Source organism: Bos taurus, chromosome 14, assembly GCF_002263795.3.
Source record: "Bos taurus isolate L1 Dominette 01449 registration number 42190680 breed Hereford chromosome 14, ARS-UCD2.0, whole genome shotgun sequence".
NCBI classification, from domain to species: domain Eukaryota; kingdom Metazoa; phylum Chordata; class Mammalia; order Artiodactyla; family Bovidae; genus Bos; species Bos taurus.
In genome coordinates, this window is record NC_037341.1 from 76151455 (window position 1) to 76164646 (window position 13192).

General features: G+C 43.6%; 1 protein-coding gene across 2 annotated transcripts in view; it reads right to left on the reverse strand.

The window, feature by feature from the left end:
• The window catches only part of CPNE3 (copine 3), a 48423-nt gene that overhangs the window by 33943 nt on the left and 1288 nt on the right, over window positions 1-13192 (reverse strand). For both annotated transcript variants that reach the window (XM_005215676.5, NM_001099142.1), the window contains 2 exon segments: window positions 1055-1194; window positions 612-791 (listed from right to left, as the gene is read on the reverse strand). In XM_005215676.5, the coding sequence (XP_005215733.1) occupies window positions 612-791; window positions 1055-1186 (312 nt within the window). In that variant the 5' untranslated portion in view covers window positions 1187-1194.

Here is a 13192-nt window from a genome sequence, read left to right on the forward strand (position 1 = left end):
TTTGCGAGGGGGCGTTGGGTTCATACCCAAGGCAAAAGGAGGAGCAAGCCAGGAAAAGGGACTGTGCTGGGCTATCAAGGGGTCAAGAGGCATCGGTCATGCAAGTTAGAACGTCAGAGAAGTTGCCGTCACCTTGACACCATTTATGACCTAAACGTAAGAACAACACTGTACTGCAGACAAGCAGCTAGAGTAACGGGACTATTTATTGAAATGGCAAATGGAACATCTTTAACTCATAAGAACTAATATACAGTCTACAAAAAAACCCATGGTCCCTACCCCCATAAAAAGTAAGATAAATTCCATAATGTTTAAGGCAAACACAAGCTCAGTCGCTCAGTCGTGTCCGACGCTTTGTGGCCCCATGGACTGAATCCCTCCAAGCTCCTCTGTCCATGGGATTTTCCAGGCAAGAATACCGGAGTGGCTTGCCACTTCCTACTCCAGGGGATCTTCCCAAGCCAGGGATCAAACCCAAGCCTCTGCACTGGCAGGCAGATTCTTTACCACTAGTGCCACCTGGAAAGCCCAACAATTAAAGAGAATTTATCAAAAACACCTGATGCTTTGGTTCAACTGTAGAAAACACCTGTACCATTCATACTTACTTGTCCAAGGGTGCATTCACATTCTCCCAAGAAGTCATCATCGCTCAGCTCGACAGTTTTGTTGTCGATGTCATAAATCCCAAATTTCAATTTCTGAACCACTTCAAAGTAGTAATCAATAATAAATGTCTTGGAGAATTTGGGGTTCAAGCAATTCTTAATCCTTTCTGTGCGCTCAACCTATATTCACCCCACCAAAACAAAAAAAGCTACCTCAGATGAAAGGTGCATTTGTTTATTATCTTTATATACTAGATGTGACTAAATATTGGCATGATAGCTAAAAGAAGTGTCTATATGTATATGAAATATTTCACAATCAAGGACTAATTTGCCTGAAAAACTGCACTAACAGATGAGATGGCTTTATTTTTTAAATAAACTCTTCATATTGTCAAAAAAGCAATTCAGGCGGCGTTTCAGCTGCAAGTATTTAATATTACCTCATACCACTGTTGACCACTCGTATTCAAAAATAACACACATAGAGGGTCTGACTTTGACCCTATGTCTTTATCCAGAAGATTGTCACAGGAAATATTCAGCTCCACCTTTGTGACGCACTGGGCAGCCATCTCTTGAGCTGTGAGAAAAAGAAAGAAATGAGTAAGCCAGTGAAGCGGTGCCTTTAACAAGCACACGCTTTCCTTGGGATTTCCCTCAAGGTTCAGCGGCTACGACTCTGTGTTCACTTCCATCCGGGGTTTGATCCTGGTCAGGGAACTCAGACCCTGAAAGCTATGTGAAGCAGCCAAAAAAAGAACAAAGAAAAAGGCACATGCATTCTTAATGAAACACCTAAATTCTTAAGACACACAGTCAGAACAGGATAACAGAGTGGACTTGCTGGAATAAGACTGTTGCATGTGTCTCCAGGGGACTCAGATGCCTCATTACCCCGTGCCAATCATACTGCTTCCGCCAGGTTATCTTTCTGGGATAAAACTCATTTTACAGTGTGACAATAAAATGCAGCTTTCAAGATGGCAAATAAGATATACTAATCTTCTTATCATTTCCCTGTACATTTTACCCTTCAGAAAAAGTCCAAGTGTAATCGTGACCTTTCACGGAAAGGCAAACATAGCCTTCTGCTTCACGAGACAGATTAAACCTCAACCTTAATCTTAACTTTGTTTGTTTGACAAAATACTGAGTGAGATACTTGCTGTTTTCAAGGAATTTTGGCTAAGACCCAGACCTGGGGAATAAAAGACCCTCACATACCCCTGCGCCCCTCCCTGCACGTTTTCGAGCAGTGGTCCTCAGGCCTGGCTGCTCTTGGAATCACCCGGGCGCTTACAAAGCCCCTCAGGCTGGTGGCCCACACAAAGAGATGTGCTCTAACTGGTTTAGGGTGCAGCCTGGGCGTTGCTCCTTGGATAATTTCCATGTGCAGACAAGGTCGACAAACTACCATCTACAGAGCACGCTCAGCTGCTTCAGTCGTGTCCAGCTCTTCACGGCACTATGGACTGTAGCCCACCAGGCTCCCCTGTCCATGGGACTTTTCAGGCAAGGATACTGGAGAGGGTTGTCCCTCCTCCTCCAGGGGATCTTCTCGACCCAGGGATCGAACCAGGGTCTCCACTGTCTTTTGCATGACAGTGTGTGTCCGTCGCTCAGTCACGTGTCTGACTCTTTGCAACCCGTGGACTGTAGCCCGCCAAGCTTCTCCATCCATAGGATTCTCCAGGCAAGGATGCTAGGAGTGGCTTGCCATTTCCTTCTCTGGGAGATCTTCCCCACCCGGCGATCGAACCCGGGTCTCCCACATTGCGGGCAGACTTTTTACAGTTTGAGCCACCGGGGAAGCCTAGGTCATTACAGCCTGTGTTACTGGCGGTTTCTTTACTGCTGAGCCACTGGGGAAGCACGACCTACAATGTATCCAGCAAACGAGCATGGCTTCCCTTTCCTCAAGACAACCCGAGAGTTGGCCTCGCGTTCACTCACCCTGCTTGCCCCAACTCCCCATCAGGATACAGAGAGGACCCGGGAGCGGGCAGAGCGGTGGGTGCTGCCCTGAGACGCAGGCGGGGTTGAGGGTGAGCCCTTTCTTCCCTGAACCAGGGGAAAGGGCCTGCAGGTATCAGAAGAGGAAGCGGGCATTGCACTCCCCAGCTGGAAGTCCACCTAGCTGGCAGTCTAAAGCAAAGTGAAGCTTTCGGGTCCTAGCGGTAGAAAAGTACCCCCTCCCTTAGAGCTGCTGGCAACGTCCTTAGAATGTGGAGTGGTTAGTGCCCTTTGCACTCCATTTTGAGCTGAAATTCTGAAAATACAGTAGAATAAATCTACTCATCATCTTGTTACAGTCAAGAGATTTCTGGGCTCTACAAAATGTGTGGTCAAGTCTGAAATAATAAGGATTACTATTACAAGGGGCTTCCTAGGTGGCCCTAATGGTCAAGAATCCACCTGCCAGTGCAGGAGACACAAGAGATGTGGGTTGGATCCCTGGGTCGGGAAGGTCCCCTGGAATAGGAAGTGGCATGAGTGGGTGCTAAGCTGCCTCAGTCATGTCCAGCTCTTTTTGACCCTATGGACTGTAGCCCAAAGGGCTCTTTTGTCCACAGGATTCTCCAGGCAACAATCCTGGAGTGGGTTGCCTTGCCCTCCTCCAGGGGATCATCCTGACCCAGGGATCAAACCCTCTTCTCCTGCGTTGCGGGTGGATTCTTTTACTGCTGAGCCACTGGGGGAGCCCAGTGAAGGTAATCCTTACATGTAAAGTCAGTCTCATAGGAAAGAGACATCACATATCAGAAGAGTGTTATTTTTCCCTTAACAGTGCTCACACAAGAGATACAAAAACAACATGCCAGGCACACCGATTACTGAGCACTATTAAACTGCTGACAGCTGCACTGCTGCACTGTAGCCGGGACACGAGTGTCCCCATTAGCAGTGCTCCTCGCCCCGCCTGAAAAGGACTCTCAACGCAGCACCATTTTTATCTAGAAACCCATTATGACTGAATGCAAATGGGAGAAATTACATAAACACACTGGTCTGAAACATTCTGAATATTTAACATGAAGATGTTATTTTCATTTCCTTTCTAAGTAATTACTGAGCACAGAATAATTTTTATTCAATTATATTAAAATGTTCAGCTTTTTAAAGAGCAATAGGCATTCTTTCATGATGGAAGAAAATGAAGCAACTATTTTGTATCCTTTAGTATGGAAAATAGGAGACGTTCCTGGGACAAGCGGTTGGGCAGAGGAAGCCATGTGACAGAGAAGATAGGAAGGGTCCCCAGGATTAGACAACGGCTTCTCTGATGGTACAGATCGCTTACTGGGGAGTCATCTGGTTTCTAAATGCAAATAACTCCTAGAAAGCATCTCGGTCATTCTCCGAGTCACCCGAACTTTCCTGAATCAACACTATATAACACAGATCAGTCAAAGGAATTGAAAATTAAGGCCTAATATCTTAAGTAGGACCTGAGGTGTGAAATTTAAGGCATATGGTTTTTCCCACGACCTCGCTGAAAATCCTTCAGTCTCGTCTGCTCCCGAGTTTCCATCTTCCCTCGGCAGCAGAGTCCGCCTGCGATAACCCCAAATCTCTCCAAGGTGGAGGCACAGCATCTTCCTTCACCCACAGTCACAACTTCAGGTATTCCGTAGCGCTCCTCTGCCTACTGTAATAGTCTCCTAAGAGTCTTCCCACTGCCATCTTCCCTCAACTCACATCACGATTTTATCAATTCTGATGAAAAAAAATAATAATAATAACCATTACTGGCTGCCCAGGGCATACCCTAGTCCACTCAGCTCTGCCTGGAATTCACAGCTCTGTTTACAGCTGTTGCATCCTACCCAAACAGCTGTTTCTCACGGTCGTGGGTTTGCAGCATGCAAACTGCATGTATATTAGACACACCACAAAGTGTAGCGATTATTATTTTATTAAGTACTCAAGTATTTCCGTTGATTGTCTACGCATTGGTGGCTCATTATTAAATAGTAAGACATAAAGCACCTTTTTCATCCTTGCTTATGAAGAACATCTTGGAATGATAACACAATAACCTCTGGAATTTACACAAAATGAATTTGCCAAAGGAGTTAGCCTTGACTACAGGTAAGTGCTAATTTTCCTAAATCCTCTCGGGAGAGTTTATTTATCTGAGCAGCTGCAACAGTTGCACGGGGACCAGCGACAATAACATGATCTGCCCTAAAGCGATCGGGAGGGAAAAGGCGGGGCCCACCCGCCAGTGCCTTTAGTACACTTCAGTCTTTGGCTACAAAAGGAGGAGCGAGTGAGAGTAGCTCAGCTGGGTCCGACTCTTTGTGACCCCATGGACTGTAGCCCGCCAGGCTCCTCTGTCCATGGCATTCTCCAGGCAAGAATCCTGGAGTGGGTTTCCATTCCCTTCAACAAAATGAGGAGTCTGGCAGTACTAAAATGTCCTCAAAGGTTTCTCCTGGTTCCAGCATCATGACTCACTAACTGATAGCCACAGCGTGTCCTGCACGACCTCCTCTGAAAGGGAACCAACCGGGGCCACCCTGGGGCGGCTGGAAGGCGGCCCAGCAGCATCAGCAGTGCATGCCTAGACAAGGGCTCTCAGACTGCGTGACTCACAACAGCAACGGGGACCCCCTCCAAACAAAGTGGGAAAAGGGTCAGATGGCAGTAAATCCAAGAGCTGCCACCCTACCTGGAAGCCCCAAGTCAAACCAACAGATGTATATACTAAGAGGTTACTATATACCTGCTGCTGCTGCTGCTAAGTCGCTTCAGTTGTGTCCGACTCTGTGCAACCCCACAGACAGAGCCCACCAGGCTCCCCCATCCCTGGGATTCTCCAGGCAAAAACACTGGAGTGTGTTGCCATGTCCTTCTCCAGCTATATACCAATCACTGTGCTAAGGACACGGGGCTGGGGGAGGGGTGCTGCAACAATGGAAGATCTTGGAGCTCATGATAAGCACGCTGGGCACCCAGTCATTCCACACAGGATCCTCCAAGTGCTGTAAATGCAGAGGATGGAGGGATGCAAACAGAAGACAACATAAACCCCTGGCTCTCTCTGTATACAAAGATATCCAAACCGTGGCTCAGACAGAGCAACAGAACACCTCAGAGGTTTTTAATCCTCAAAACTGAGGATGAAAACTATATTCACTATAAAAACATTTGCATTCATACTGTCACTGACTCCCTTTAAGTAGAGAGAGACCGGGGGAGCAGAGAAGGGAAGGACAGTGGGAAAGGAAAGAGTTAACAACTTCATTCATCTGGATAATCTGCGGGTTTGCTTTTTGCAGTTTTCAAAGTGCTTCCAAATAATATATTTTATTCTGTGCTCTCCAAAAAAAATCCTAGTGAACTGGCCAGGACAAGGAGCACTCCTACGTGATAAGAGGTCAATACATCACAGCTGTAACTATAACAGTAAGCCTGCAAATAACTAGATTGCCTCTGAATATGTTGATAATTTTTAGCACATTGTTACGTTTTCAAAACAATGCATAGTATCCATTTTAAAAAATGAATTTATCCAAAAAGGTTAATTACCCTAGATAAACAAGCTAATAAGTAGCAAGGCCAAAGAAAGCACTTAGATTATTCCCCCCTCTTGCCAGAATGCCCTGAGGGCACCGAAGCCTCTAATTAATCATTATTTAATACAGCAGCAATATTCTCTTATTAATTTCCTTATGACCTTTTAGTTAGTGTGTCAAATTAATATTCAGCCCGGCACAACTTAATGAATAGGATCGTACAAAATTACAAGATTAATACTTATACTATAACTATTACTATATTCTGAAACAAATGTAAACAGAATAACAGTAACTTGCCAAAGACTGGGAAGAGCTGAAAGGTTTATATTTACATCACAGCAGTTTCTCTTCAAGACAGCCCATGAGATTGTAAACGACTTCAGGCTAAGAAGGTATTTTCTCTGTAAAGTCCCCACACACGCAGATCTACACAGGGTCCCGGGATCTCAGTGTTCTCAGAGGGCCCTGCTGGACCAGCTTAAGGAGGCAAAACTATCCTCAGAACACGCTGCACTTAACAGCCCAGACTGAGATCAAACACCTCACAGTAAAGAAAAGTACACTGAGTTTGCCCAGTACTCAGAAGATAGGGATGCCCACTTTTTTATTTAATCCTTGCCGTGGGATACTACACATGGGGATAGGGAATGAAGTACAGAAGCATAAAAACAGAGAGAGGGCGAGTGTTCTTTTCAGTGTGCAAAAGGAACCAAGGAGAGCGGGACAGACGGGAAGCACTTCGGTGTCAGTCACCACAGGAGGGCAAGCGCTGCAGTCAGTTTCTCTGGGCCTCGGGCTCTTTCAGTCCGGAAAGCTAAGAGTCAAAGCTAAGAGTCGAGTCAATCACTTTAACTCCTAAGGCTCCTTCCCGTTAATGTTCTATGATCCCAACTTAATGACAGTGAATAAAGCACTTGTTTAGGAACTAGTACTAAAGAAGTACCAGCTTGCTCCTTGGAAGGAAAGTTATGACCAACCTAGACAACATATTAAAAAGCAGAGACATTACTTTGCCAACAAAGGTCCGTCTAGTCAAGGCTATGGTTTCTCCAGTGGTCATGTATGAATGTGAGAGTTGGACTGTAAAGAAAGCTGAGCGCTGATGAATTGATGCTTTTGAACTGTGGTGTTGGGGAAGACTCTTGAGAGTCCCTTGGAGTGCAAGGAGATCCAGCAAGTCCATCCTAAAGGAAATCAGTCCTGAATATTCATTAGAAGGACTGATGTTGAAGCTGAAACTCCAATTCTTTGGCCACCTGATTCAAAGAACTGAGTCATTGGAAAAGACCCTGATGCTTGGAAAAGATTGAAAACAGGAAGAGAAGGGGATGACAGAGGATGAGATGGTTGGATGGCATCACCGACTCAGTGGACAGGGGTTTGGGTAAACTCTGGGAGTTGGTGATGAACAGGGAGGCCTGGCGTGCTGCAGAACATGGAGTCGCAAAGAGACGGACACGACTGAGAGACTGAACTGAACTAAAGGAGCTCCTACTCCTTTAAAAATATTTTTTTTTCTTAATTTTTTTAAAGGGGAACAGAAAATTTTAAGAACCAAGAAGAGAAATAAAAAAGATACAGGTTTCCAAACTCCGTTTCCCACTATTGAAAAAGCTATATCTGAAAAAATATATATATTCAGATACTTGCCCACTGAAGGAGGCACCTTCACTTAAAATTGTTATTCAATTCTCCATCCCAAGATGACTTGAAAAAATAATCCACATCAACAAACAAAACAGAGGGCTCAGTCTATTAGGTACATGCAGCATAGTAAGGAAGTGAATTTTACGACCATCCACAGAATCTCACATTATTAAACTCTCAGTTCATATCATGGCAGGAATGAAGGAATCAGCTTTTGGCCACTGTTTGTTTTTTTATTGAACTTCCAGATTCTTCAATCATCCTAATAAAATCTAAACCAACACTATTGCTGATACTTGGACATGCAGAACTGGGGTCAGCAGAGGTTAATATGAAAGAGTTGTCATTGACCCCTCTTTCTTTAAACTGTTAGTGCAGTTTTACTCTATCCCACCCACCACAAAGTGAGGAATCAATTAAGGCCCCTCCCTTGATTTCTCTAGAAAATTTCTGAGATGCACTGGCCTGAGCTATCATTCAGTTTACTTACCATGTGCTTCAGGTTGTCCTGCTTTACTAATCCCCTGGTTGCTGTACATACATTTTAGAAATGTCACCGGTTATTTTACTTTCAAGCATATCAAATGAACAGTTCACCATAAGTAGTGAGTGAAGTGTTAATAAAAGAAGTAATGATCACATCATATTGCCTCACCTTATGAAACATGCATCTTGGCAAAGTTAGCTACAGAGTATACATACCTTTCCCTATCTCCAGGGGATCTTCCTGATAGTTCAGTTGGTAAAGAACCCACCTGCAATGCAGGAGACCCCGGTTTGATTCCTGGGTCAGGAAGATCCCCTGGAGAAGGGATAGGCTACCCACTCCAGTATTCTTAGGCTTCCCTTGTGGCTCAGCTGGTAAAGAATCTGCCTGCAACGCCAGAGACTTGGGTTTGATCCCTGGGTTGGTAAGATCCCCTGGAGAAGGGAAAGGCTACCCACTCCAGTATTCTGGCCTGAAGAATTCCACGGACTGTATAGTTCATGGGGTCGCAAAGAGTCAGACACAACTGAGCGACTTTCACTTTCACTTATACGTACCTTACCTACTAAGTGAATCATCTTTTACCAAAACACCTTTGATAAAAATCAGAGCTGCATCACCTAGCAGAAAATTCCAGGATGCTCAACCGAAAATTTAAGGTTCCCTGGTGACTCCATTGTAAAGAGTCTGCCTTCCAATGCAGGAGATGTGGGTTTGATCCCTGGGTAGGGAAGATCCCCTGGAGAAGGAAATGACAACCCATTCCAATATTCTTACCTGGAGAATCCATGGACAGAGGAAACTGGTGGGCTACAGTCCAAGGGGTTGCAAAAGAGCCAGACATGACTTAGCAAGTAAAAAGCAACAGAGACTCAGTAAAGCTACTGGCCAAATATTCAGCACTGGTTGGATGTTATATTAAGGCACAGCAACCTACTGGCATTCCTTGGGGTTCTCACTTCCCTCTGAGCATTTTAAGAACTGCCTACCTTCTTCAATCTACCAGAGGCTGGACCAGCCATTAGAAGGTCTCACCCTCTGTGTTACCCAATGATGCCCAATTCTGAAAGCGTGCTTTCTAAAACCTGGCTCCCTTATTTCTCTTCTTAGCTGGGCACATGTACTATTTAACTGGGCAAGACAGGTGTTTTCACATTTTAACACTTCATGCTCCTCTCTCGTTCATGGTGAACAGTGATAATGAAAATTCTTTCCTTTTAGAGCTGCAACAACTAGACTGTAAAACCTTCCTTGGTCCTCAAGGTTTAAAAGTTTGTAATGCTGAGAAAGGACCTGGGATGTTATACATTTCCTGATTTCAAGAATATTCGTTTTCTGGATGCTGAGTGCACACATTTCATCGGTTTTAACATTCTGGCCAACCACTTTATATTTCCCAATCATGAACAGTTTGATAGTACTGTTCATTCACTCCATACTCATTCAACAAATACAGAATGCCTGTGTGTCAGACACTATTCTAAGGGATTAGGCGACAACAATGAACAAAGCAGGCAAATATCCCTACTTTGATGTGATTACACTGTAGGGAGATATATAGTATGCTAGGTGACGGTAAGTGCTAAAGAGAGAAATAAAGCACAGAAGGGGATCAAGAAGTATTGCAGATGGGTGTAATATTTATATATTTTTATCAACTTATTTTGATGACATCATTGAAAAAAAACTTTAAAAATTTTTCCCTTCTTTTTAAAAAAATCCTGACGACTAGGCAGATTGTACACTGTTTTTTTTGTTAAAGGCTTTTAGGGAAGATAAAACCTTAAACTTGGAGTGTGGATGTTAGGTTATATCTAACAAGCAGTGCGTTATGATACTGTGTGATAAAGGTCCTGCTGGTGAAATAACATGCTGGAGAGTTGGAGACTTGGATTACTTCCTAAATGGCTCACTCAAGTGGTATTCTTCCCTTAGACCTGGAATGCAGAGTCTCTAAAGAAACACTTTGTTCTTATAAGGCCATTTACATATTTGCTTTCTGTTGAAATAACTGAAAATGTTAAATCTAACAGTGTTTTTGTCTTAAATAGAGAGTGTCACATATATTTAGGTTGTGTATTTTTATTGCTGTTGTTGTTTAGTTGCTAAGTCGTGTCCGACTCCTTGTTGACCTCATGGACTGTACCCGCCAGGCTCCTCTGTCCAGGGGATTTCTCAGGCAAGAGTACTGGAGTGGGTTGCCATTCCTTTACCAGGGGATCTTCCCAATTCAGGGATCAAAGCCACATCTCCTGCATTGCCAGGTGGATTTTTTTTAACCACTGAGCCACCAGGGAAGCCTGCTTTTTTTAAATATAAAATAAGTGAAATACCAAGAAATGGGGGAGGAGGGAGTGACGACAAGTTTCTCCATACAGTCTCAGATATCTATTTTAACATGTCCCATCTATCACCTTAGGGTCTAGAGACACGGTAAGCTAAATGCTAAGGATATTGAGGTAGCCTGGTGACGACACATATTGCAGCCACACTCTTGCTTTGGTAATTTTCACAGGAACCAGACATAATACATCCACTTGGGACATCCAAGTGTACCATCCATTTCAAAATTGAAATACATCCATTTCAGAATTGTTTGCTAAAATGAATATGTAGTAATTTCCTGCTATTTTTATGGGGAAACTGTGTTAGTATGCTAGCCATCTAATTTATATTGGTAAATTTGACTATCACATAGGCTAATTTTAAGGTCTTTTTAAAAACTATGCACACTCATGAGCTGTTATATATTAAAAGAGTAAACAGTCTCTCCAAAAGAATCCCATTTTCTCCTTGTTTCAACTTCTAAATAGATTTTAACCAGAATAACTGGCTGAATTGTAGGTATAATCTTACCTAAATATATATAGTGGTGATCATTTTGTAATGTAATGTATAAAAATATTGAATCACTGGTGCACCTAAAATTAACATAGTACTGTAGATGAATTATACTTCAACTAAATAAATAAAATGTATATATAATGTCTGCCTTTGATCATCATATTAGAAACTCAAATAATGTAGTCAAATTAAATCTATGATACTTTACTTTTAGATGTTAATTTAAACCTTCTTCTCAGCCAATCTTTTACTAAATCTTCTACCAAATATTCTACTTAATTGTCTGGACTTTAACCAATTAGCAATCCTTAAAAGGTAAGAAAGAACAGGAAGGGAAAATATTGGTGGGAAGGAAGCTGGCCTATAGGGTGAAGGTAATAATGGGTAAATTAAAGGAATGGCCAAAGTTGGACTCTTCAACTTGTTGAATAGCACCATTGGAAGTAGTATTAATCCTTGTTGAGAGAGCTACCTGAAAGATCGTGCTTTTGATGTACAAGAGTAGCCAATCACAAATCCTTGAAGTTCAAGTGTTATTGAATCAACTTTCACATCCTACTTTAACTCTCTAGGTTTTGCTGACAGGCATATTTTCCAGTATAGTAAATCACTGGCTAAATAAAGTTTTGAAAAAAGAAACAGAAAAGTAAATTATAATAATAGTAGGAGAAAAAAAATCACAGGAATCACTGGAAAAAAAAAGAGGGCAAGTAAACTGTGTCCAAAGCCACACGAGAACTGACAGGAGCTAGGGTGCGGTATGAGCTGGGTGTCTGGACCCACGCTACAGAGGAAATACTCAGGGCAACAGTGAGAGCCCTGTAAAGAGGCTGTACAAATTTGCAACATTTAGGCTGCCTTAACTTTGAGTGAAAATGAATATCATTGTCTATAAAGTGTCCACAGCTACAGGTAAAATTAGAAGAAGTGTCCAGCCATTTACCAACTCTTAAAAGGCAAAGCTGAGCGCTGAAGAATTGATGCTTTTGAACTGTGGTGTTGGAGAAGACTCTTGAGAGTCCCTTGGACTGCAAGGAGATCCAACCAGTCCATCGTAAAGGAGATCAGTCCTGGGTGTTCATTGGAAGGGCTGATGTTGAAGCTGAAACTCCAGTACTTTGGCCACCTCATGCGAAGAGTTGACTCATTGGAAAAGACTCTAATGCTGGGAGGGATTGGGGGCAGGAGGAGAAGGGGACGACAGAGGATGAGATGGCTGGATGGCATCACTGACTCGATGGACGTGAGTCTGAGTGAACTCCGGGAGTTGGTGATGGACAGGGAGGCCTGGCGTGCTGCAATTCATGGGGTCACAAAGAGTCGGACACAACTGAGCAACTGAACTGAACTGAAGTGAAAAGGCAAAGAGGTGTTTTGTTTTCCCCAACCTGAAATCTCCTGTCTTTCTCCTTTCTTCAGGCGCTCGATCTGGGAGAAGAAATCCTGAAAGGCTGTGCCAGGCCCTGTGGAAACGCGCTCCCCCTCACAGGCGGGAGTCCTCAGCACAGTCCCCTCCCAGACACCTCTCAGAATGTTTTCAGCCCAGAGTGGGATGTTTTTCCAGTTCATCAGCTATAACAAACTGCCTTTTAAAAAACTCTCATGAAAGCAGAAGAGTGGCCCTGGGCCGCACAGATCACTGGCACGCCCATAATCGCCACCATCCGTGCCATCTGTCCTCAGCTTTCCCTTCTGACCCTCTTCTGCCTCCCTCTGCCTCTGCTCTAGGTCCGCATAAGTGCTAGCTGGCAGCACTCAGAGGTGCAGTCTGCCGTCCACAATTAATGACAACAGTGGGATATATGTTGCTATATATAGTTCACCACTATGTGCCAGACACTTGGCTAAGTGTGGTCTAAAAAGATCTTATTCAATCTTCATAACAACCCTATGACATAGGAGGTATTTTATCTCTATTTTACAAGTGCAGAAACAGGCCCTAAAAGGCTAAGCAACCCGCCCAAGGTCATACAGCTAACAAATCTCAAAGAATAGATCTCAAACCTTGGTATCCATCTTATCCCAAAGAGTAATAATATTCTTCGTTGTTGTTCAGTCGCAAAGTCATGTCTGAC